A 26,019-nucleotide genomic window follows, 5' to 3' on the forward strand; every position below is an offset into this window, starting at 1 on the left:
TCTCTGAATTACAGGGTGGTGACAAAGCCGAGCCGGGGCAGCCGCGGCTCATTGATTTGTCTGAGAAGCTGTTGGCTTTTGAAATGAGACAGGAAGGAGGGTTGAGGCGGAGCCCTGCACAGGAAGAGGTGAGGAGCCCAGCTGCCGTGACAGCCGGTGGGCTTGGGGGACTGCGGGAGCCGACGGGCCGGAGCCCCCCTGCCCTGTGCAGCCAGTGCCTCCCCATCCCTTCCGACAGGGCTTTGCTCCCGCCCCGCACAGATCCCGAGGGCTCGGGGCCCAGCTGACCGGCCACAGAGAACCTCAGGACATCCTCGCCACCACGCAGCTGCCTCTGTCCCCTGGAGCAGGGCTGAGCCCGGGAGCACCAGGATGGAGAACCCTCGGCCCCTCAGGCTCGGCATCCCTAGGGAAATGAGGTCTGGGAGGTAAGTCGAGTCCAGGCTGCCTCAGTGCAGGATGGGGGAGGAGGAAGAGACCGCCGGCAGGAAGGACCGTGACTTTTAAGGCCTGAGTTGCTCTAGGGAGCGGTGGCTGGGTGGCACCGGGAAGGTGTCCCCGTGGGGGCCGGGAGCTGCTGAGCAGGACTAGTTCACCGTACGGAATAAAGAAACATGTGCCCAAGGGCAGCCCACGATGGGCCAAGGGGACAAAGCCCAGCTCCCCAGGTACCAGTGATGGGCTGGGAGGAGCAGGAAGTAACCAGAAACCGCTGCAGGCAGGCAGAGTGAGGTTGAGCAGCCAAGGGGTTAAACTTGGCATCGGCAGACCCGGGCTCCATCCCTGGCCTCACCTTCCACCTGTAGGATAGCAGTGACAATACCAGACCTGCCCCGGGGTCCTGAGGGCCCAGGGAGACGACGCAAGCAGGCTGGGCTCTGGCATTCAGTGCCTGCCCCACAGACACCACCCTCTTGTTGGGTGAGCAGCCCCCAGGGGTCTCTTCTAGCCACACCTTTGGGTGGACGCGAGGCTCATCATTCTGAGAGGGCCGGTAACCAGAGAGGCCTTCTCAGAAGAGGTGTCACCGAGCTGTGCCTGCGGTGGCTGCTGGCCATGGGGTCCTCCCCACGGTCGGGCTCCTGGGTTCCTGGGGCGCCTCTGGGTCTCTTCCACGGGGACACACGCTTTCCCCAGGCCGGGGCCTCACTGTGGCCATCACAGGCCACCCTGTGGCTGGCTCCCGAGTAGGGATGTAGGCCGGCAGCACCTCCTCTGTCCCACGGGCAGTGCAGTATGAGAAGGGCTGTGTCCTGCGGCAAAGCCACCGCTTCCTCCCACCTCTAGGAAAGGCTGCTTGGTCTCGAGAGGTCCACGGCCACGGTGCTGAGCCACCTCAAGGGGCTGAGAACTGAACTCTTGGGCCCTGAGAGGCGGGGCGGGGGCAGGGAGTCTCTGGAGACAGGAGCATCCGAGAGGCTGTGGCCTGAGGTGAGGGCGGCCCAGGCAGGTCGGCGCTGCAGGGTCCGAACGTACAGTCCCCAAGGGCGGGCGGGCAGAGAGAGGCTGGCTGTCTTGCAGGCCCCTGGGAGGGCAGCACGGGACAAGACGGGACTTGCCGGCAGAGCAAATGAGTAGATCGGGACCTGTGTCTTCTCTGGGATGAGACGTGAGCTCCGCTGTCCGTCCTGAGGGACGGGGACTGAGCGACACCAACGCCAGTGAGCACAGGTCCTCGGCTGCGTCGCACCCCACGGGTGAGGCTCTGGAGGATGTGGGGGTGTGGGGAAGCCCGCTCCAGGGGGTGGCCGTGGTCTGCAGCTGTCTGGCTGGCTGGCCCTGCCCACCACAGCTCAGAACGACTCTGGCCTTCAGATGGCCCAGGGCAGCCCAGACCACCCGCCCGTCTTCCCCTCTTTAAGCTGGTCGCAGGGCCTCCTTCCGCTCTCACTGAAGGCTGTCCGCACTGGACACGGCCTGACCGTCCTGGCGGCGTGTGTGGCACTCGGGCCGTGGCAAGCTCCACCCTGCAGGGGCGGATTCTGGGCTGCACACAGGGCCTGTGCGCACACGCGGCCGGGTCGCTGTCCCGTGGGGGGAGCGCCCTCACTGGCCTCTGAGGTTGGCCCTGGGTTTTAAAGTATAAGCACATCCCACGTAATACTTGGGATATACTTACACTGAAAGAACGGCTGTTTATGCGAAATTCAGATTCTAGTAGGTGTCCTGTATCTTAATTTGCTAACCCCGGGAACCCTAGCCCTACGGCCAGCAGGGCAAGAAAGAGGAGTGTCTGACCCGGAGGAAGTGTTGGCTCCCAACGCCGAGAGGCACACGGGACTGGAGGTGGGGGCAGGGGGAGCTCCCCCCTGCCACCTTCCCAGACACTACTCTGCCCTGCCTCTTCTCCCCTGCTGTTGTCCCTCCGCTGCCACTTGCCCGGCCTTTCTGGCCTAGCGGTTCCCAATGCCGGCTGCTCCTTACAATCACCAGGGGAGCTCCATAACACACACGCGCTGACTGGGCGCACGGGTGGCTGAGTCGGTTAAGCGGCCGACTCTCGGTTTCGGCTCAGGTCATGATTTCGAGGTTTCTAAGTTTGAGCCCCACGTCAAGCTTCGCGCTGACAGTGAAGCCTGCTTGGGATCCTCTCTCTCTGCCCCTACCCCATTCACATTCGCTCTCACCCTAAATAAATAAACTTAAAAATTTTTATTAAAAAAATACATACGTGTCGAGGCCCTACCTCACACCAAATAAACCTCTAGGCGGTTGAGCTAAGCAGTGGCTTTTTAAAAATAGTTCTTCCTAGAACGACCATAAGATTCAGCAATTCCACTGCTGAGTATATAAACCCAAAGGAATCGAAAGCAGGGACTTGAACAGGTATTTGTACACCTGGTATTTGAACAGGTATTTGTTCGCAGCAGCATTTATTCACAAGAGGAAAAAGGCAGAGACAACCCAAGTGTCCATCGATGGACGAATGAATAAACAAAATGTGATCTAACGATAAAGACGGAACATGACTTAGAGTGAAATTTTTAGACGCGTTACAACAAGGATGAACCTGGAAAGCAGACACAAAAGGACAAATACTGCATGAGGTCCCTAGAGGAGTCAGATCCGTAGTGACAGAAAGGAGAAGGCTGGGTTCCAGGGGCTGGGAGGAGGGGCAAGGGGAGTTAGTGCTTAATAGGGGCAGGCTTCCCATCGCGGGGATGAAACATTCCAGAGGTAGATGGCGGTGACGGTTTCACAGCATTGTCAATGTACTTAATGCGACCGAGTCGTACGCTTTAAAAACGGTTACAACGGTAAATTTCATGCTGTGTATATTTTACCACACCCACACCCACACACACATAGTGCTCTAGACACTGTCCTGCCAGAGCCGAGGAGCCCTGGGCCCGGCCCTTCTTCCACATGGACCCCTCATTCCCCTAGCCACCACCTCACCCCCAGTAGCAGCAGGGGCAGGGTGTCACCTGTGGGTGTACCTGGACAACCAATGACGGGAAGCCATGTCTGCCGCCGGGCCACGCCCTGACATCACCCAGGCCAACAGCAGGACACAGGGCCTGCTGTCCTGGCCTCACGTGCTAAGAGGCTGCACTAACACTGCTCGGCCTTGGTTTACGCACATGGGGAGATCTGGATGGCTGCGGAGGTCCAGCTTACAGAGAGCAAAGTGAGCCCAGCGGGTTTTTACATCTGTAGGCGCCTGTGTATCTGCACCCAGCGGTGATCATATCGATCGCCCAGATCAACGTATACAAGGAGGTGACTACTGCTATTTTGACTTCTCTCATGTCAGATAGGTTGGGCCTGACATTAAACTCCCCATAAGCAGATTCACAGAGTATGTTCTCTCCGGGGTGACATTTTGTTCACTGTGTGTCTGCAAGAGTCAGCCACTTGAGTTTGTCAGCAGTCCCTTCGCTGTCATTACTACCCGGGACCTGATTGTTTCAACTTTACAAAAAATACATACATACACACACACACACACACACACACACACATATCCCGTTCTATTGTTGATGGATATTGGCAGTTTCTCCTTTTTTTTTTTTTGGACACTATGAATAAAGCTGCTAGAACATTCCAATACTGTGTCTTGATGGATATAAACACTTGTTTCTGTTAGATATACATAGCCAGGCAGAGAATTGCTGTGTCACAAAAACATGCCTATTTGGCCTTATCACTACCAAACACTTCTCTGAAGTGATTTCACTTTGCATTTCTTAGAATTTTTTTTTTAATTTTTTTAACGTTTATTTATTTTTGAGACAGAGAGAGACACAGCATGAATGGGGGAGGGGCAGAGAGAGGGAGACACAGAATCGGAGGCAAGCTCCAGGCTCTGAGCCATCAGCCCAGAGCCCGACGCGGGGCTCGAACTCACGAACCACGAGATCGTGACCTGAGCTGAAGTTGGACGCTTAACCGACTGAGCCACCCAGGCGCCCCTCACTTTGCATTTCTTTGATGACTAAGGATATTATCTTTTGTGACGGATCTTCAATTTTTTGGCTCACTTTTAACTGAGCTGTTTCTTAATGTTTATTTTTTTTTATTTATGAGAGAGAAACAGAGCGTGAGCAGGGGCGAGACAGAGAGAGAGAGGAGGACACAGAATACGAAGCAGGCTCCAGGCTCTGAGCTGTCGGCGCAGAGTCTGACGTGGGGCTCAAACTCACGAAAGGTGAGATCATGACCTGAGCCGAAGTCGGACGCTCAACTGACTGAGCCACCCTGGCGCCCCTGTTTCTTACCGGATTTTTAAATGTACTGGAGACATCTCCTAGTCAGTAGTTTGCTGTCTCACCCTTTTAAAACTGGCTTCTGTCGAACAGATATCCCTAATTTTAATGAATCCAAACATGGCACTCATTTCTTTCACGGTTAGTGCTTTTTTTGTGCTCCACTTAAGTCTTTACCTAGCTCAGGTTCCTGAAAGTATTCTGTAACTGTTCCTAAACACTTGGTGGGGCTAGCATTCACATTTAGATCTATGATCCAGCTTGAATTAATCTTTGTGTGTGGTGGGAGGACGGGGGTCAAGGTCCATTTTCTGGTAGGAATATCCCATTGGAGCAACACAATGTAATTCAAAGACCATCTTTTCTCCCCTGACTTGCAGTGGAGCCCCTGTTGTAAATGTGGTGACCACACATGACGTGTGGGTCTGTTTCGGGACCCTCTGTCATATTGCACTGGGCTATCTGCCGGCCCTGTGCCAAAACCTACAGCTCTATACTAAGCCTTGATGTTGGGTAGTAGAAGTCGTCTAGCTTTGTTCTTCTTTCTCAAAATAATTTTGGCTAGTCTAGGGTCTTTTGCTTTACATATATGTTTTAGAATCAGCTTGCCAGTTTCTACCCACCCTTCCTCACCAAAAAAGCTTGCTGGAATTTTGATTAGGATGTCGTTCAATTTATCGATCAATTTGGGAAGAAATGATATTTTAATAATAGTAAGTCTTCCAATCCATGAACATGGTAAATCCCTCTTTTAGGTCTTCTTTCATTTCTCTTAGTATTGTTTTTAGTTTTCTGTGTAGAGGTCTTGCAAATTTTTTGCTGAATTTATTCCTATTTTTTTTTTTTAATGCTTATTTATTTCTGAGATAGAGACAGAGCATGAGCAGGGGAGGGGCAGAGAGAGAGGGAGACACAGAATCCGAAGCAGCTCCAGGCTCTGAGCTGTCAGCACAGAGCCCAACACAGGGCTCGAACTGATGGACCGTGGGATCATGACCTGAGCTGAAGTCAGACGTCCAACTGAATGAGCTACCCAGGCGCCCCTAGATATTTGCTTTTTAAATATTTCAAACTTTTACTTTCAATTTCATTGTTGCTGATAAGCAGAAATAGATATGACTTTTTTAAACCGACCTTGTGTTCAGAAACCTTGCCAAGTTCATGTATTAGTTCTAATCAATTGTAGACTGTTTTGGATTTTCAATGTATATAACCTTGTCAACTGTGAACAGTGAAAGTTTTTTTTTTTCCTTTTCCAATCCTGAAATCTTTTATTCTTTCATTTTCCCTATTGCACTAGCACCTAATTGAAAAACCACCAGGGGGGGCCCTGGGGTGGCTGAGTCGGTTGAGCGTCCGACTTCAGCTCAGGTCATGATCTCGTGGTTTGTGAGTCCGAGCCCCGCGTCGGGCTCTGTGCTGACAGCTCGGAGCCTGGAGCCTGCTTCGGATTCTGTGTCTCCCTCTCTCTCTCTGCCCTACCCCTGCTCATACTCTGTCTCTCTCTCTCTCTCAAAAATGAATAAACTTCAAAAAAATTTTAAAGAAGAACAACCAGGGCACCTAGGTAGCTCAGTTAGTTGAGCCTCCGACTCTTAATTTTGGCTCAGGTCGTGACCCCAGGGTTGTGAGATCCAGCCTCCTGCTGGGCTCCATGCTGAGCATGGAGCCTGCTTAAGATTCTGTCTTGACTTCCCTCTGCCCCTCTTTCTCCGTCCCTCTCCCCCACTGATCTCTAAATTAAAAAAAAATTTTTTTTAATTTAATGTTATTTTTTTTACATTACCAAACTCCTTCATATGCAAGTAATATAAATATGTGTTCCTAAGCTCTATATTATGTTCTGATGACTTCTGTATCTATTCTTGTGCTAGCCCACCCTGTTTTACACAGCTTAATACACGTGGAAGATAGTATTCAAGAACCTAAGGTTGGTTCAATGTTAGAAAATCTGTAGTGTAGCTCACAGATTAAAGGAGAGACTGGATATGAACCCAGCATGTCACTCTCTAGTGACTTCCCACCACACTTAGTACAAACCCAAACGCATTATGGCCATTATGACGGTGGGTGGGTCTCAAACGTCCTCTTATCCTGTGAGCCCCACCCCTACCCCCATTCACTGTGCTCCAGCAACTGGCTTTTTCTGCCCCAGTAATGCACAGGGCATGTGTCCTTGCTGTCTCCCTAGCTCTGTGTGTAATTAACGCTTTCTCACTCTTCAGATCTCCGCTCCTAAGTGGCCTTCTCACAGAGGCCTTCCCTGGCCACCGTGACAGCCGACCCACTCCGCCATGCACACTGGGTGTTTCATTCACAGCGTTAATCTTGTCAGATGGCCTCGCTCATTCACTGGGTTTCTTTACTGTCATGTGCCCCACCCGGATCACACTCACAGGGTCAGGACCTTGTCTAACTTATTCCCTTCAGATCCCCCAGTGCCCACAGGCCACAAAAGGCCCTCAATAAATACCTCCTGATTCAATGACTGAAGGGAAATAAATCATGTGGTTGTGTCAATACTGCTAAAAAGGTATTTGCTAATTTAACAGACATGCCTAATTTTTTAAATGTGGGGACGTACAAGGGGAACCTCAGTGGCTCAGTTGGTTGAGCATCCGACTTCGGCTCAGGTCATGATTTCACGGCTCGTGAATTCGAGCCCCAGGTCGGGCTCTGTGCTGACAGCTCAGATCCTGGAGCGTGCTTTGGATTCTGTGTCTCCCTCTCTCTCTCTGCCCCTCTCCTGCTCATGCTCTGTCTCTTTCTCTTAAAAATAAACATTAAAAAAATTTTTTTAATGAAGAAAAACGTGGGGACGTACTATAAGAGGCAGGAGATTGTCCAGCACAAAGGCTGCTGTCAGCGAAGCCTTGGTTTCTCTCTCAACTCAGCTGCTCCCCAGCTGTGTCGCCTCGAGCCAGTCACTTAACCTCCCTGAGCCTCAATGTCCTCATCCATAAAACGGGAGCGGTGACAATTTAATAAGGGTTGTTACAAGAAGCTAAATGACGTAAGTACAATGTTTAACAGATCGTCGTCTGGAGCACAGGAAGCCTTCAGGAGCAATCATGTGGTGTTATCTGAATGGTGCTAGGACACAAGGAAGCGAAAGAATCTTTTCCAAGAGGAGAGAACAACTTAGACACGATCACAAACATGAGGCCTGACGGCTTGGGCTCGAACCACGCCTGGGAGTCAGACGAGGATGCCCAGTGTGATTCCCGTCACTCACCACTGCGTGGGGGAGGTGGAGGGTCTGACCCACGTGGGAAAACTTGTTCAGGATAAGTGTTGCGATTTTAGGAAAGAGATGAAGTTGTTCATACTGCAGTAAGAATTCACTGAGAAATGATGGGAAATAACACGAATACTTAATATTTGATGGGAAAGGAGATACAATGCACCAAGACTGTCTTCCTCAGTGACACCCACACCGATCTATCCACATTAGTGAGACTTCAGTCAGAACCCCATCTGGTTTATTTTCCCCTCGGATTTGACGCCAAGAAGAACAAAAGAGGGGGAACAGCCAAGGGGTCCGAAGAAGAAGAATGAGCGAGGCCTCCCCCTGGCCTCTTACAAACGCCGCCGGACTCCCTCAGCTGGGCTGGACACGGCCTGCCCTGAATTCATTGTACTTTAACACTTCAACAGTGCTCCGGACGGAACGGCTGGAAAACGCTATTCTACTCGTTGTCAAGCCCCTTTTAGCATCTTCTAGGTAAAAAGGTTCATCCCGGGTTAGAGTGCCAGGAAAGCCCAGTGCAAGCACAAGGTCAGGGAACATGTCGGATCCTTGGGGCTGGAGTCAGGTGACCCCTCCTAAGTGACGATCGTTGAGACCCAGAGAACCGCCAAGCTAGAAGACACGGGCCAGACCCATTTCACTGAGCGGCTGGTATCCGGAGTGGCAGGTGTGGCCTCCGCTCAGCCCTGTCCTGTCTTCTCTCCTAGACCCCTGGGCGAGGGATGGCTGACCCCCACCCCCTGAGTTCGTGGGGCCCTGCCGGAGGAGCTGCCGTGGGCCGGACACCCCGCCCGCTGCAGGTGAGGAGGGGGCAGGGGCGCGCCGGGGGTCCTGGAGCGCCCACCGCAGCTGAGGGAGGGACACACGGGATCCACTCGGAGCCTCAGGGAAAGCGACGGGAGCAGGTGGGGCCCCGCACGGCTCCGCCTCTCGGTGGCCCCACACTGCAGCGCCCCGCAGAGAAGGGCGCTGCTGGGGTCAGGAGTCCCCAGGGGCTCCCTCCTGACTCACTCACCCCTCCCCTCCTGGCAACCACGGACGATCTTTTCCCTCTCTCCACAGTTTTGCCTTTTCCAGGGGGGTCACAGAGCTGGGCTCACAGAGCACGCGGCCTTTCCAGATCGACCTCCTTCATTCTCCCCTGCTCGGGAGCAGACCTGCTCTTAACCCCATCTCCACTTCCAGGTCACAAATGAGGACAGCACAGCACGAGGAGCTCAGGCGGCCTGCCCGGTGCCACACAGCCAGTAAGTGGCGGAGCTCAGGTTCCAGCCTGGGCCCGGTTCTTATCCACCGTGCTCCTGGCGTCAGGGACGACGCTCGCCACCCAGGAACGAACGGCCCTTCCCGGGCCTTCCCGGAGGCCGGACGGCGGGGGCCACCGGCAGCCTGGGGAAGGACAGGGAGTGGGTCCCTCCCCATCCCTGGAGGCTCACTCACCTGTCCCAGGCCAGGGTGGTGACGCGGCACACGGCACCTCAGGCCCTCTCTTCGCAGCTGCTGGCGGCCATCGCGGACCCCATGAGGAAGCAGGAGGTGCGGACCGGCGGGGAGGCAGGCCAGGGCCGAGGCCCCGGCTCCCCGGCTGGGCAAGTGAAAGCCCTCGTGGACCTGCTGGCCGGGAAGAGCAGTCAGGGCTCCCAGGCCCCAGAGCCCCTGGACAGGGTGCCGCAGGCCCCCCTAGGGCCTCACGGTGACGGTAGGCGGAAGGAGGGTGTCCCCGGGCCCTCCCGCTCCCCGCTGCCCTCCCCTCCCCCACCCTCCCCAGCCCTCCCCTTCGGCCTCTGTCCCGCAGACTCGAGGATACAGAAGTGCCGGGAGGCTCTGCTGAACGGGGCGAGAGGCGGCCCCCCGCCCAGGCTGACCAGCCTCCTGCTGCTGGAGGGGCTGACGGACCTACAGCTGAGGGAACACGACTTCACACAGGTGGAGACCACGCGTGGGGCCTGGCGCCCGGCCAGGAGCCTCACCCTGGACAGACTCTTCCTGCCTCTGTCTCGGGTGTCTATCCCCCCCCGCATCTCCATCACCATCGGGGTAGCCGGCGTGGGCAAGACCACCCTGGTGAGGAACTTTGTCCAGCTCTGGGCCCGGGGACAGGTCGCCAAGGACTTCTCCCTGGTGCTCCCCTTGACCTTCCGAGATCTCAACACCCACGAGAAGCTGTCTGCGGACAGACTCGTCCGCTCCGTCTTCTCGCACATCGGGGAGTCCGGCCTGGCGGCGCCGGCCCCGCCCAAAACCCTCCTGATCCTGGATGGCCTGGACGAGTGCAAGACGCCTCTGGACTTCTCAAACACCGTGGCCTGCACGGACCCCAAGAAGGAGATCCAGGTGGACCATCTGATCACCAACATCATCCGGGGCAACCTATTCCCAGAAGTCTCTGTCTGGGTCACTTCCCGCCCCAGCGTGGCCGGCCAGATCCCGGGGGGCCTGGTAGACCGGATGACAGAGATCCGGGGCTTTGACGAGGAGGAGATCAAGGCGTGTTTGGAGGAGATGTTCCCCGAGGACCACACCCTCTCCGACTGGGTCCTGAGGCAGGTGCGGGCAGACAGGGCCCTGTACCTGATGTGCACGGTCCCAGCCTTCTGCCGGATTGCGGGGTCGGCCCTGGGTCACCTGCGCCACAGCGGGCCGGGGCCCCAGGACGCCGGGCAGCAGACTCCGAGGACCCTGTGCGAGCTCTACTCTTGGTACTTCAGGATGGCCCTCGGCGGGGACGGGCAGGAGAAGGGCAAGGTGAGCCCTCGCATCGAGCAGGTGGCCCACAGCTGCCGCAAGATGGTGGGCACTCTGGGGCGGCTGGCCTTCCACGGGCTGGTCAGGAAGAAGTACGTGTTCTACGAGCAGGACCTGAAGGCGTTTGGCGTGGATCTCGCTCTGCTGCAGAGCGGCCTGTGCAGCCGCTTCCTGCAGCGGGAAGAGACGCTGGCCGCGTCGACGGCCTACTGCTTCACGCACCTGTCCCTGCAGGAGTTTGTGGCGGCCGCGTATTACTACGCCGCCTCCAGGCGGGCTATCTTCGACCTCTTCGCCGAGGGTGGCGTGTCCTGGCCCCGCCTCGGCTTCCTCACACACTTCAGGAGCGCGGCCCAGCGGGCCATGCAGGCCGAGGACGGGCGGCTGGACGTGTTCCTGCGCTTCCTCTCAGGACTCCTCTCCCCCGGGGTCAACGCCCTGCTGGCAGGCTCCCTGCTGGTGCAGGGGGAGCACCAGGGCTACGGGGCCCAGGCGGCCGAGCTCCTGCAGGGCTGCCTGCGCCCCGACGTGGCGGTGTGCGCCCGGGCCGTCAACGTCCTGCACTGCCTGCACGAGCTGCGGCACACGGAGCTGGCCCGCGGCGTGGAGGAGGCCATGCAGAGCGGCAGCCTGGCGGGGCTGACCGGCCCCCGGCACCACGCGGCCCTGGCCTACCTCCTGCAGGTGTCAGACGCCTGCGTCCAGGAGGCCAACCTGTCCCTGTGCCTCAGCAAGGGCGTCCTCCAGAGCCTGCTGCCCCAGCTGCTCTACTGCCGGAGCCTGAGGTGGGTGCTGGGGTGGGGGTGTGCGCGGTGCGGGTCGGAGGAGACAGCGGGGGCCTGGAAGGCCGTTCCCCTCCACCACGCCCCCCCCCCCCCCCCCGTGCCAGCATCCTGGGGGCCGTCTGCAGGGCCACAGCACGAACGGCTTAAGGCAGCAGAAACTTGTTCTGTCACAGCTCTGGGGGGCACGGTCCAGACTCAAGGGGTCGGCAGGCCTGAGCTCCCTCTGAAGCCTTCCTGCCTCGCTAGCTCGTGCTGTTCACTGGCAGTCCTCAGCTCGTAGACGCATCACTCCGATCCGGGTGGTCCCACGGGCGCCTCCTCCGTGTCACTGTCTCCACGTGGTGTTCTGACAAGGACGCCAGTCGTACTGGCTTACGGGCCCGCCCCCCTCAGAATGACCTCATCTGGACTCATGACATCCACGATCACCCTGGTTCCGGATGAGGTCATGAGCTTGAGGCGCTGGGGTGGCGGCGGTAGGTCAGAACACCAACATATCTTTCTGGGGAACACGATTCAACCTACGGCACTCTGTGAGCCACCCCTCTGCCGACAGAGGCCGCGCCCACTTACTCCACCACCACCCCTCCCGCGCATCACCCATCCTGCTCTGGACCTCAGTGTCTCTAAGACCAGGGCCGTCAGGACCTGAGAGCAGCTGCCACACCCTTAGAAGCAGAGCTAGCAGCCCGTGTCCCGCGGACACATGATGCACGGGGCTGCCGGGGAGACACCCTCTGCGCAGGAATCCTGGGGCTCACCACACTGTGGCTCCCGGCGTACCCTCCCGGGAAAACCTCGAGCCTGGCGGGCGTGCCAGCACGGGTCCCCGGGCCACCTCGTGGTGGGGGCTGCGTGGCGATGGAAACGTGGGCCAGGGAAGGGATGCCAGCCTGGGTGTGTCTGCTGCCCTGAGGGCGGCCCTTTGCCGGGGCCTCGTTCCACCCGCCCGCGGGCGGTGGTACCACTCATTATCGCTCTGCCGCCTGCAGGCTGGACAACAACCAGTTCCAGGACCCCGTGATGGAGCTGCTGGGCAGCGTGCTGAGCGGGAAGGACTGTCGCATCCAGAGGATCAGGTAACGCTGACCCGGGAGACCCCACCCGGGGTGCCTACCTGTCGCACGGGGTCCAGGGCTATTTTCCCGTCCTCCTCTCTGCTCAACCGGCCAGAGGCGCCTGCAAGGAGAGGTGCCTTGGAAACACGTGGCTGCTTGTTGCTGCCCCTTCCGGAAAGTTCCGGAGGCTCAGGTCCCTCACCTGTAAGAAGAGGGAAGGGATGTGGTGAGGGTCAGGTGCTCTGGTGGACATGGGAGCATTTCCGCAGATACTCAACGTTCAGAAGTGCTGCGAGGCACAATGTTCTCTAAGCTCCTCTCGATGTTTGCCCTCAAAACAGTATTACAGGCACAGGATTGGCTCTGGAAATTAAATTAGAAATTTTTTAATTTAAAATTTGGATTTAAATTTGAACTTTTATTTAAACGAGTACAAGAAAAAAAAATTTAAACATTGAATCTTTAATGGTGTGATGAGACACAAGTCTGTGTGCTGACGGCAAAACAGAGTTTCGTGCTTGTGAAATCTCCTGTGATCACATTTCCAAGTCTCAGTAACGCTGAGGAGTGGGCTTGTGACCTGGGGGTGGTTAGAACTAGGGAGAGGAGTCTGGAGAACAGGATCCCGAGAGGAATTCTTCATCCTCACTTAAGCCTTCCTCTGGGTTCAGGAATAATCTCTGAGAAAACAAAAACGGAGTGAGTCAGGAGCCAAAAGAAGTCACGGAAGACAGTGGTGAGCGGTGGGCTCTGTGTGACCCTGTACAGTCAACTCTGCGCCAAAGGAGTGTAAAAATGGGGTTAAAACGGTATCTGTGAGTCTGGGGTCTCCGGGACCCCCCAAAGGTTTAATGATTCACTAGAAGGACTCACAGAACCCAGAAGAGCTGTTGTACCTGCACTTGTGGTTCAGGACGTCAAAAGGATACGGATTTAAATGCGCAGAGGGAAGGGTGCACGAGGCGGGCCCCAGAGAGACAGGGGCAAGCTTTCAGTTGTCCTTCCGCTGTGGTGGTGCAGACGGGGCCCGCCTCCCCAGCCACCACGCGCAACAGCACACATGAAGCGTTCTAACCAGGGAGGCGCACCCGGGCTTGGGTCCAGACATTTTACTGGAGGTGGGTCATGGGAAGCCCCTCCGGAGGTAGGGACGTCAGGCTGCTACTGCACGGCCCAAGGGCCCCAGGTAAACACAGACAAGACTTATCAGGCAGGACCTTACAAGCGTTCAGAGGTCACCTCTCCGGAACTGGGGCAAGGTTAACCCTTTCCTGCACATTCCCCCTTCCGGTTGTTGAAGCAGCTTCAGTGGGTTAACTCAAGGCAAGTGGTGAGGACGGGCCAGGCACAGAGGAAGCACTGGATGAGGGCCGGCTATTAGCGGGATCCCCTTGGGCTAGCAGCCAGAGATAGAAATGCAATCCCTCTGAAAGAAACACAATAACATTAATTAATCTCATTAATATTCTTCCTTCACGGGAGCCTTCAGCAAAATAGTCAACTTCCAGAGTTTTGCATAAAGGAGTCTGGATAACGCTCAGAAAATATTCTGCACAAAAGCCAAAATTTCTTCTAAGGCCACGTGCTCTTCTCCCCCTCTCTGTAGGTGGTCCTCAGGGGCCACATCCCGTTTGAAAAGGCACCCTTCAGAAAACACACGTGGCTCATGAGATATTAAAAACTGTTACAAAAGTCCTGGGCAGAGAGGGGACAGAGGTTCTAGGACTCGAGGACGGTTATGTAGAGGGCGGTCTGGATGAATGATCTTCAAATTCTATGCAACAGAATCCCTTTTAAAAGTGGCCTATCAGCCAGAATGCCCACAAAAGACGGGCACCCGGGAGCTTCTGGACAGAAAGAGGAGACGTGGAGGCCCAGAACCCAGGCACGTGGTGCCCCTCAGCCTCTGGGACTCCTAAAGCTGTTCTGAGGAACACGGGTTTTTGCTCTTTTTGTTTGTTTGCTTTTAATGTTTATTTTTCCGAGAGACAGACAGATTGCAAGTGGGGGAGGGCGGAGAGAGAGGGAGACCCAGAATCCGGAGCAGGTGCCAGGCTCTGAGCTGTCAGCACAGAGCCTGATGCGGGGCTCAAACTCATGAACCGTGAGATCATGACTTGAGCCAAAGTCAGACACTTAACCGACTGAGCCACCCAGGCGCCCTGTTTCTGTTTTACTTTGAAGTTAATTCTAGTTAGTACCGTTTTCCTTCCCTGTGCTAGAAAAGGACAGGGGCCAGTGGTGAGCTGGCCACAGTTCATGAGAGCAGGTTTTTAAAGTTTTAGGAATTTTTGCAAGCTGGGACGGCTTGAAATTGGCCGTGGTGAGAGTATTTACACCATGGAAATCGGCCAATGCTACAAATCAGTATTGTTGTACTTTTCCGGCACACTGCTGCCGGGGATCTTTGTGGGAAACTTCTGTAACTGCCCATGCTCTTTGCTGCCCTGTTCGCATAGAAGCCGTCGTACTGGATTCTGGCCAGACTCTGCCTTGGGAATCTTTGCCAGTGTGAGGGTCTGTCCCCTGCACTCTGGCCTTACCTTACTTGGCTCAGAGGCTTTCCTGGCCTGGGCGATTCTGCTCCAGGGCTCACGTCATCTCCACCTGCGTCCAGGCCCTCATGATGCTGGTGAAACCGGGAGGTTTGGGTCACAAGCCTGGTGTTGAGGAAGAGGCCATGACAGTCATAGACCAGCAATAACCACTCTTCTCCTTCTCCTTGGGCAGCTTGGCTGAGAACCAGATCAGTAACAAAGGGGCCAAAGCTCTGGCCAGATCCCTCCTGGTCAACAGAAGTCTGACAGCTCTGGAGTAAGTAGGACACCAGAGGCCAACGTTCTACCACTGTGACAGGGAAAGCTTGTCAGCCATCTTGTGAAGTCCCCCAGACCACACTGTCCCCTCGGTCAGTTGGAAGGACAGCAGAGTGAGCAAATTCCTGGCTCCTCGTCAGTTGTGGGGATCAGCCCAGGGAGGCACCAGAATTTTGGCCCTGAAGCTGGTATGATTCTCCTCTCCATACTTGGCCCAAGCCACGTACATCAGATCCTGCTCCCCACCCCCCACCCCCCGCCGACCCCCCATCACATGGGGCCATACTGGGAAATTCCTTACTTGTTCACCTGAATAAGGATCTCCACAAAACATGAAATCTTAAACCCCGTTATTGTCAAAGAGCATAGATTTAAAGGTCAGTGTAACTTCTTTCTTTCCTCCCTGGGAATTGGATAAAAGAAAACAGTTCTTTCTCTTCTTCCCGCCAGCCTCCGCAGTAACTCCATCGGACCTCAAGGGGCCAAGGCTCTGGCAGATGCTCTGAAGATTAACCGCACTCTGGCCTTTCTGAGGTACGCGCCATCTGCTCCACATCCCGATATAACCAGCAGAGGGCGCACAAAACCCTCTCCCAGGTGCCAACCATGGAGTGGGAGATGATTCAAAATGGCAGGCATGCTATACTGGCTCCTGTCTAGGTGGATGCCACATGATCTCATATCTATACAAGTTTCAGGTTTCAGTTCTTCTGTGCTCATTGTCCTTGTGTGTACAGCCTAATCCAGGGATAGAGGAAAAGGAGGATGCGGTTGTATACAGGTGGAAAAGCAAAATAATCTATGAGGAAAACCTCTTGTCTTCCATCGAATGGGAAATCCCCAAGGCCATGGTGTCAGGATGTTCCCCTGAGGTGTTTTCCAGGACGCTGAAAGTGCCATTCTCTAGAATGTTCCTATGGTTTGCTGTGCTCCTTTTAGGAGTTGGCATATGTGGTTGTACCCATCCTTAGTTGAGTGTGTACTGTCATTTGTTTTTTCATTTATGTATTTTTATTGGGGTGAAATTCACCACTTTAAAGTATACATTTCAGTGTCACTTAGTACGTTCACAGTTGTTCCTTCATCACTTCTATGTAGTTCCACAATATTTTCATCACCCGAAAAGAAGACTGTATTCTTTATCGACCGCCTCCCATTCTCCCCTCCCCCCAGTCCCTGGAAACCACCAATCTGCTTTCTGTCTCTATGTTTGCCATGGAATCATACGATAAGACCTCTTGTGTCTGGCTCCTTTCACTTAGCATAATGTTTTGAAGGTTCATCCACATTGTAGCCCGTGTCAGTACTTCATTCCTTTTTCTGGTTAAATAACATTCCGCTTTATGAACAGACCCCAACGTACCCATTTGTCAGCTCACGGATTTTTGGGTTGTTTCCACCTTTTGGCTCTTGTGGATAATGCTGCTGTGCACATTCATGTGCACACATTTGAGTACCTGTTCTCCATTCTTTTGGGTAAATACCTACCAGTGAAACTGCTCAGTAACTCTACGTTGGACCTTTTGAGGAAGCGCCGGACTGTTTTCCACAAGGTCCGCACCATTTTACATCCCCACCAGCAATGGGTGAGGGTTCTGAAATTTCCACATCCTTGTTAACATTTGGAGGCTGTGGCTTTTAGCTGTAATTAAGACTACGGACAACCTAGCTATCGTCATCCAGATAATATGCACACCCCGTTCCCAGTCAGCAGACAAATGCTTAGAGACTCAGAGGGAATCCTTATGATTCCCTGGGAGGAACCAACTGTTCCCAAATCCTGTGTGGTGGGCAGCAAGGGCACGCACTGGTCAGCTGCTCCCCCCACCCCCTGGGCCTTGGTAACACTGTGGTAGGGGTCAAGGCCACCATTGGGCCCTCTCTTGTGCCATTGGTGATGTACCTCTTCCTTGCCTCCACAGCCTCCAGAACAATGCCATCAGGGATAACGGTGCCAGGTTTGTGGCTGAGGCCTTGGCCGCCAACCGGACCCTCTCTGTGCTACAGTAAGTGGACGTGCTGGCCAGCAGAGATACCCCCCCTTCTCCCCTCCTCCAAGGGCCTGTTTCCTGCAAGGAAGGATGATTGGGGAGACGGCCTGAGACTTTCGGGCCCATCTAGATGACCCCTGGAAATCTTGATGTCCACTCTTCCACAGAACAGGTATTGGGGAAATAATTAAAAATAAAGCCTCCTGCCAATGCAGAAAATCCTCTCCGCAAAGGTAGAAAAGAAGGAAACAGTTGCATTATTTGAAGAATCAACCAGATTGCACTGCACATCACTGGCAACCCAGAGCTGGCCAGGACAGAAAGAAATCTCACCCCTTTCTACAGCCAAGCAGATACAACCCACGGCACGCGTGTTCTCAAGATAACTTGTCCTCAAGTAAGAGGACTGGACAGCACCGTCTGTCACCCACAGTGTTTCCTCAGTTTGCCTGGTGGTTAAGGTCGTGAGCCGTTCAATGATTGCCTTTACCCAAAGGAAAAGCCAGGCTCCTCGTGCCGTTATGACAAGCAGACAATTACAACTTGGAGTGGTGCTACCTTCCTCGATGCGCTCCTTTCAGAGACGTGGTTCTGAGGTCCCTTGGGGGCCATCACTCCGGCAAAAGGCTTATTTAGCTTTTAAAAGGATTCATACGCTTCTCAAAGGGACAGATTTACAATCCCAAGTTTTCTCAAAGAAAGCTCTGAGGGAAAGGATCCCTTTTGGAACCAGCGAAAATTCCCTTTGGTTGAGATTGTATCTGGCCTTACACAGGACAGGTCCTGCCCTGCCTGCCCTTCTGGGATGCGCACGGGGGTTCTCTTGTAAGCATCTCCCTCCTCCAGATTTAGTATGAAGGGAAGTAGCTTTCGGAGAAGAGCGGAAACGGAGGGTCTGCCCTAGGCAGGACTGCAGGGGTGGGAGGTAGGCTGCGGGCTGGTCGAGAGGGAGGACGACTGTTGAGTGTTGGGAGGGTTGCCTGGGCAAGGAGCCCAGCCGTCCTTGCCTCTGACCCCCCACATACCAGTGTCGATCTGCTGGCATCGTTTCGGCAATGATGCACAGACTGTTGCTAGAGCCCCCTCTGCCCACGCGGTGGGGAGAGCACCTGAGTCGTCTCTGAGCTCTCGCCCTTCCCCCAGACTGTCCCGAGAGGGGGAATGGCTGCGGCCAGCTTTGCTGAGGGACCCCTCCCCTCTCCCACAGCCTGCAGAAGAATACCATCGGGCCTCTGGGAGCCCAGCAGACGGCAGATGCCCTGAAGCAGAACAGGAGTCTGAAGGAGCTCATGTGAGAAATGCGGAAGGGCTACATTTGTATCCTCAGTGACCGGCACAGAGCCCAGCCCATCACAAATATTTGTGAGCATGGGGATGGATGGATGGATGGATGGATGGATGGATGATGGATGAACGGATGGATGGATAGACGTGTGGGTACTTCACATGAAGTATCACAAAACCTCTCACCAAAGAGTTGGCCCTGCCCCTGCTAGGGAGTCCAGACGTACTTTGCTAGGTTCCTCTCTCACAGGCAGTTGGGAGTCACCTGCAGGGGCCACCAACCAGACTCAAGAACAGACTGTGCCCTGGGCACCCTTAAGACAACAGAGAGAGCACTGCCCTGGAGGGCTTCCCTGGACCCTGATCCCCGGGCCCCACCCGCCAGGCTGCTCCAGAAAACCAGCGCACCCTTGTCTTCTCTCTTGCAGATTCTCCAGTAACAGCATTGGCGATAAAGGTGCCGAGGCCCTGGCTAAGGCCCTGAAGGTGAACCAGGGTCTGGAGAGCCTGGAGTGAGTCTGCCTGACCACACTCAGGAGTGGCCGTGGGCAGTGGGTGACATCCCTGGGTGGGTGACACATGGGTCTAGACGTCCCATCTAGAAGGTGGGCGGGTCCCGGAAGAGGGCTGTCAGTCAGGGCCACCACCCTGCCGGGATCCAGCCAGCCGCCAACCCTGGGCACACTGGGATCTCGGTCTCTCTCCGCGCCTACCTCGCTGTTCCGTCCCACCACCAGCTCCATTTCCCTGGACAGCAGAGGTTGGTGTTGGTTCTGGAGTTTCCAGAGTCACAAGCACCAAGTCCCCCTAGGCTGGCACTGGCGACTAAAGAGGGTTGCAGCTGCAGCAGCCTTGGTGGGGGCTGGGGGAGCTCAGCGCTGCCCCCACCCTGGCTGCAGACACAACGCAAACCCCTTCTCCGGGCCATTTAGAGCCACGCAAATCAAGGCAGAGTCTAAACTTTGGGGGCTGGTCACGCTAGAGCCACCTGCCCTGACCTAGCAGGGTCTGGAACAGGTGGGGGATGGGGACGGGAAGGAGGGATGATGAGAAGAACACCCAGGGTCCCCCAACTCTGTTGAGCCCTACACCTTCAGTCCCCAAGCTGGAACAGTGGCTCCCGGGGGGTCCGGGACAAGCGTCCCAAGCGCTGCCCCGTCCTGTTTGCAGCCTGCAGAGCAATTCCATCAGTGACGCAGGTGTGGCGGCGCTGATGGGGGCCCTCTGCACCAACCAGACCCTCATCAGCCTCAAGTAAGTCCCGCCTTCCCTCTCCGGCCGGGGTGTCCCTTTGGTCAAGGGGTCTGAAGGGCCTTTGGGACTTGGGAGGAAAGGCTGGGGCCGGGAAGGCCACACCTCCCTCTGTGGGTCCATTAGGAAGACATCTGTGGTTGGGCAGCTGGGTCCTGGAGCATCCTGGGTCCCGGAGCCTGTGGCATCCCACCCGCTCTGGAGGGCAGGGGACAGCCGGGGTCCTCAGCTGGCTGGTTCTGCTGCTCCCTCTGCTACACGAGCTTGTGAGGCAGCCAAGCATGCTCGCCTGCCCCCGTCCCCTCACCTCTGAGGGCCCGTCAACCGATCCGCTCCCTCCTGGGTGGCCCCACTGTTGGCAGTCCCACAGGGAGATGCTTGGCCGGCCGGGGAGCCCTGCCTGTCGGAGGCCCTTCACACCCGATCGCTCAGGACGCCCAGGTCACCCCTGAGGTTCCTTGGGTTTGAGAAGCCTGAGTGCCAGGGCTCGTGTCCCCCAAGTCCCCACGTATCTGGTCAGCAGTTCAGGGTCTTCTCTCTCCCCAGCCTGCGAGAAAACTCCATCAGCTCAGAGGGAGCCCGGGACCTGGCTCAAGCTCTCTGCAGCAACAGCACCCTGAAAAATCTGGAGTACGTGAGTCGGGGGCGGGGTGTGCTTCCTACGGCCCCTTCAGGCCCAGGGTGACAGGGGGCTGCAGACCCTCGTCACCTTGTCATTTTACAGGCTGGAGGGGGACCCGGTTGGGGAGGGGGAACCAGGAGACCTGGCCTCTGGGGGCAGCCCCTCCACTCTCATGTGATAAGTAACCTACAGATGAGGTTCGTGGGGACGCTGCCTGCCCCCGTGCCCCAGTCCCCATGGTGATGTGAGGGGGGCCAGATCTTCAGGGCAGCGCAGCACAGGGATCAGGAGTGAGTCCTCCAGGGGGGATGATCTGTCCCGGGACCCTGTCCCTGTGGCTGTCAGGAAGGCACGTGCTTGGCACACACCAGCGCTCAATCAACACGAGCTAGGTGGGTCCTCGGGGAGGAGGGGGCCTGGATTCCCAGGTGAGCAAGGACGGGGGCTCCACGCCGGCAGGCTCCTGCTTACTCGCCCCTGATCCCTTCCTCCCAGCCTGACAGCCAACCTCCTCCACGACCAGGGCGCCCAGGCCATCGCGCTGGCAGTGAGAGAAAACCGGGCCCTCACATCCCTCCAGTGAGTCTACGGTGCCCCCCACCCCTCCCTGTCCCCTCTGCAACACTGCGGGGCCATCATACCCGCTGGCATCGGGCTCCCCCACAACACGGCCTCAGGGGCTTCCAGTAGGCCGCGCCCTGTCCCCCTCCAGCCCCCGCCCCCGCCCGCTTCCTGGGGCTGATCCACTGAGAGGCCAAAGGTGGGAGGTGGGCACCCACCTCACACCTGCAAATGCCACAAGCCTCATGCAGGGGCCATTTGGAGTCTTCATTTGAGCCCGTCCCTGTGCCCACCCCTAACCAGAGAGTGCTGACCCCTTGGGACTAGACCCGAGGCGGGGTGCAGGAGTTGTGTCCACCAGTGGCCAGGACCCCGTCCTACAAGTACTCCTTCCCTGCCATCAGACTCTCCTGGGAGGAGTCCCCTCTTTCTGCACCTTCCAGAGCCTCCCGGGCTCTGCTCTGGCCCACGTGGTCACACGTGTCTGTGTCTGTCCAGCCTGCAGTGGAACTTCATCCAGGCCGGTGCGGCCAAGGCCCTGGGACAAGCACTACAATTCAACCAGAGCCTGACCAGCCTCGAGTGAGTGGGGCCTCGGCAGGGGCGGCGGGAAGGGCAGGGCGGCAAGGAAATCTGAAACCTCGGGGTCCACCAGGCACACGGCTCGGCTCGTGCCAAAGGCCCTCAGCACACAGCCTCCTCTGCCCTAAGGCCAGCGGGCATATTTCTGTTCTTATCTGTTTTGTTGTTTTTTAAACAGCTTTGTTGATACGTAATCCCCCTACCACAAAAATCTACCCAGATAAAGCATACAATTCGCTGGCTTCTAGTATACTCACAGAGTTGTGCGACCATCCCCACAATTGTAGACCATTTCCCTTAAACCTTAAACAAACCCCCACTCTCATCAGCGGTCACTCCCCATTGCCCCCGTGCCCCAGCCCCTGGAAACCACACGTCTGCTTTCTGTCTCTACGGAGTTACCTGTACTGGACACTTCACGTACGTGGGACTGAACAGCGTGTGACCTCTTGCCACCAAGGTCTTTCGTTCGGTATCAGGTTTCCAAGGTTCACCCAGGTTGCAGCGTGAATCAGGGCTTCATTCCTTTCTGTGGCTGAATCCTATTCCGCTGTGCAGATTGACATGCCATTTATCCCCTCATCTGTCGAGGAACATCTGGGTGGTTTGGACTGTTTGGTTCTCATAACGCTGCTGTGAACGTTCATGTACAAGCTTCTGCCTGGACATACGCTTTCATTTCTCTTGGGCACATGAGCGAGTGGAGCCGCGGAGTTGAATGGGAACCCTGTCTCTGACCCTCTGAGTCTCACCTGCTTTGGACCGCGCCCATGGCTTCTCCCTTGGCATCCAGGATAGCCTATTTCTGCCTGGTTCTTTTGTCTCAATGACATCCTGGGGCTCCTCAGGGATGTGTTCTAGGCCATCTTGTCTCCAACGAGCTCTCTATTCCAGAAGCTGTCCTCTCGCACACTCCCGGACTTCAAAGTCCCGGTGCCCCCGCGTCTAGACCCCTCTCTCCTGAGCCCCAGACCCACGTAATCACTGCCCACGCCACCTCCCCACGAGTCTGTTTCTCAGCTCCACCTCACGAACGGGCCCGGCCAACCCGGCCCGCGAGCTAGAAACATCGTCTCTGTTCTCGCTTCCCACTTGCGACTCTCCTCCCAAGGCCCCACCGTCTCCCTCTACCCTCTCGGCCACTGTCCGGCCACCAGCTCCACTCACCCTGCGTCCCCGTAGCAGCCTCCACATCCAGTCCATCCGCTCACACTGCTGGCCAAACATCTTTCCAAAATGTGTATCTGTCCCCGTCCTGAGATGCTTCAATGGCTGCCCAGTGCCTGCAGAGTGAAACCCACCCCTCGGTGTGGCTTCTAACAAAGGCCCCAAAGGCCTGCTTCCGTCATTTCACACGCCAGCCACTTGGTGCCATTTCTTCGGGTTCTGTGGATGTGCCAGGCCCCCTCCCCCAACTCTCATCCTGCAGGTTTCAGTTCAGACCTATTTCTCCCGGTGGCCTCCGTGACCACACGGGGGCAGGAGACCCCGTGGGCTCCTCCGTCCCCCCAGCACGTGGCCCACGGTGCCGGCTCGTTCGGTCACACCCGCCCACCCGAGACAGGATCAGGCCAGGGCACCACACGCGCTAACACGTCTGCTAAAATCGCGAATGCAAACTGCTCCCTTCAACACCCCAATGCCACCCGAGTTAAACTCTCCATCATTTACCGCGCTAGGAACTGACTTTACTCCAATGTGGAAGGGAAGGAAAAAAAAAAAAATAGATGTAAAACCCTGACGAGCAAGAATGGCCAGGGACTAACGGCTTCGACTGAATTCTCTGGCTGGCACGCCCATTTTTTTGTCCTCACCCTTAAGAGTATTTCCACGTGTCCCTTTTCTTGTTTGCTTCTGATGATCCAGGTTCATAGAGACCCCAGAGCCCTCTGCATGTTAATTAGGAGGCCGCGGGGGCGGTTATCCCCTCGGCAACCCTGGGAGTCTAGTCTGCGGTGTGCGCGGTCTGAATGAAAACTAGAAGGTCCAAGCTCAGGACGTCATGCTGGAGTGCCGCTGGCCCCGTGCCCTGTGAGCCCGGGGGTCACGCTCTGTGTTCAGTTTGCAGGAGAACGCCATCGGGGACGAGGGTGCCTCCGCACTGGCCAGCGCACTAAAGGCCAACACGGCCCTCACCGCTCTCTAGTAAGTGTTGACGTGCACGGCCGCCCAGGCAGCCGGCCCTGAGCCCTGCTTTCATACCAAACATCAGTTTTGCTTCCCAGCCGAGAAGGTGTGTTAAATTTTCCTAATGTTAGCAATTGGGACAAAGTAAGAAGTAGGGGTTCAGGGAGTGTTTTTCCTCAAACCCTCCAGGGAACCACCTCTCCTTCCCGTATCCGTAGCATCCCGATCTCTGTCCTCGGCATCAGGGGAGGCCGGAGGCGCGGCGTTCTCTGGACGGATCACAGGCCAACAGTTTTCAGCGCTATGTTGTCACTTGCAGCCCTCAGTCCAGGGGTGGAGAAGGAAGGACAAGGATGCATGGAAGCTGGGCCAGGCGGGGTGCAGGCCGGAGCGCCTCAGCCTGTCCGCACTGACCCCATCTCTTCTGCATAGTCTGCAGGTGGCCTCCATTGGTGCCCGGGGGGCCCAGGCGCTAGGGGATGCCCTGGCTGTGAACAGGACCTTGGAGATTCTCGAGTGAGTATTCCAGTCTCTGGTTGCTGTCTCTTACCCAAACGAACCAAGCTGTTGATTCAAAATGAAGATACAGAAGGGAAAAAATGTCAATTTACATGGAAAGTCACAAAGCACTTAAATATCGTCACTGAGATGAAGCTTTCCCCAGCTTCCCCGCTGCCACCTCACACCTCTTCCCTGGGAGTCACCGCTGTGGCTCCTGCTCTCCTGGGTCTTGCCCAGGCTGCGCACATCCCGAGGTCCTCTGTAGGGGTCCTTGGCCACTGATCTTGGTCTAGGAGTAGATCCAAACCCCGGGCGGGGGCAGGGGCGACTTAAGCTCAGTGGGGGTCTCAGGCATGTCCCAGTCATTCCTGCTCTTGTGGTCCTGTGACGCTGAGCATGTGGGGACCGCTGGAGGAAGTGTCTCCTCTCTCACCTCAGCCCCACTCTCCTTCCTTTGGGATGGAGGGCGAGGGCTCCAACAAACCACCCAGGTCGGGCCAGCTTCACCCCTCCTGGTGCGTCCTGCTCCCCAGAGCCGATCTCTGTTCTGGGCCGGGGAGTCAGGAAGGAGGAACCGCCCCCCGTGGTTGCTACGTCCCTGCTGCCTCTACCCAGCGGCCCGTGCTCGTCTGAGGAGGTACTGTTCACACCCCACAGCTATCGCTGTGCTTTAGGCTTCATATCTTTCCTGACAGCTTAAGAGGAAACGCCATCGGGGTGGCCGGAGCCAAAGCCCTGGCAAATGCTCTGAAGGTCAACTCAAGTCTCCGAAGACTCAAGTGAGTGGTTGTAGAGACCTACCTCCGCCCTGGCACGGCAGACTTCTCTGCTGGAACCTCCCCACGTAATGAGACGTTCTTGACTTCCTCTGTAAGCCGCTTCCCTCTGGCTAGAAATAGCACTAGAGTCCACGTTGCAGATGAGTTTGTTCATTCTATCTAGCTTATGTCAGAGGTAAGCCATTGAATGCCTGCGGTTTTGGTCTTCCATCCTCCATGGCGCTCGGACGGGACCACCTGGCTACCGGTAGACACTGGTCTCAGGGGTAAAGGCCACCTTGCTGTTGCTGGGACACCTGTGATCAATGCAGTGCTGCTTCCCGGCACGTGTTCTGTCCCGAATGGCTCACGATGGTGTCTGCATCTTTTCTCTGCCTAGTCTTCAAGAGAATTCCTTGGGGATGGACGGGGCGATATGCGTGGCCACGGCACTCTCTGGGAACCACGGCCTCCAGCACATCAAGTGAGTGGGGCTCGGCCCTTCCCGGTCATTCTGGTCCAACCCACCCCCCCCAACCCCGCAGGCTCACGGCTCCCAGGTCAGGCCCTGCCTTCCGCCCAATTCCTGGAGCTGGCAGACTCCCAGGTCTCTCAGCGGCTCTGCGGGGCAGCCCGGTATAAGAGGGAGCCGTTCTGGGCCTTCCCCATAGGACGGATCCTGGAACCACGGTCTTGCCTGGAGTTCTGCATTTCGTGTAGTGACTGTCTGCTCTTTACTAAAGGGACTTGCAGGCCTCTGGCCCTTGAGCCCCTCTCTCAAGCCGGGTCCGAATCCTTCTCTTCCAGCCTCCAGGGAAATCACATTGGGGAGTCTGGCGCCAGGATGATCTCGGAGGCTATCAAGACCAACGCTCCTTCGTGCACTGTTGAAATGTGAGCGCAAAAGTGCCTGGTGGGTCAGGCGAGAGAACATAGAAGCAACTGGAAGCTTGTGAACAAAAACTCCCTGTCCAGGGCC

The 26,019-nt window shown here is 56.2% G+C and overlaps 1 protein-coding gene across 2 annotated transcripts; it reads left to right on the forward strand.

Annotated features, from left to right (window-relative positions):
- On the forward strand, positions 1–25,938 carry NLRC3 (NLR family CARD domain containing 3). Of its 2 annotated transcripts, XM_042971676.1 has the most exons (20): positions 1–428; positions 8,667–8,759; positions 9,145–9,206; positions 9,457–9,658; positions 9,755–11,489; positions 12,482–12,568; positions 15,278–15,361; positions 15,814–15,897; positions 17,286–17,369; positions 18,562–18,645; positions 19,067–19,150; positions 19,809–19,892; positions 20,436–20,519; positions 21,007–21,090; positions 21,571–21,654; positions 23,716–23,799; positions 24,214–24,297; positions 24,978–25,061; positions 25,441–25,524; positions 25,848–25,938. In XM_042971676.1, the coding sequence occupies exons 4-20, from the start codon at positions 9,481–9,483 to the stop codon at positions 25,936–25,938; spliced, it is 3,183 nt and encodes a 1,060-aa protein (XP_042827610.1). In that variant the 5' UTR covers positions 1–428; positions 8,667–8,759; positions 9,145–9,206; positions 9,457–9,480. The 2 variants fall into 2 exon arrangements, with proteins under 2 accessions (XP_042827610.1, XP_042827611.1); XM_042971677.1 differs by lacking the exons at positions 1–428; positions 8,667–8,759; positions 9,145–9,206 and having other exon boundaries at positions 9,236–9,658.
- The last annotated feature ends 81 nt before the right edge of the window (positions 25,939–26,019 follow it).

This window comes from Panthera tigris, chromosome E3 (assembly GCF_018350195.1).
Source record: "Panthera tigris isolate Pti1 chromosome E3, P.tigris_Pti1_mat1.1, whole genome shotgun sequence".
Classification (NCBI taxonomy): Eukaryota; Metazoa; Chordata; class Mammalia; order Carnivora; family Felidae; genus Panthera; species Panthera tigris.

Bases quoted from the DNA above. Each gene is read 5' to 3' on its own strand.
- NLRC3 (XM_042971676.1), top strand. From the start codon at position 9,481: ATGAGGAAGCAGGAGGTGCGGACCGGCGGGGAGGCAGGCCAGGGCCGA. The intron at 19,893-20,435 runs GTAAGTCCCGCC...CTCTCTCCCCAG, and splicing joins CAGACCCTCATCAGCCTCAA to CCTGCGAGAAAACTCCATCA. The intron at 24,298-24,977 runs GTGAGTATTCCA...CTTTCCTGACAG, and splicing joins AGGACCTTGGAGATTCTCGA to CTTAAGAGGAAACGCCATCG.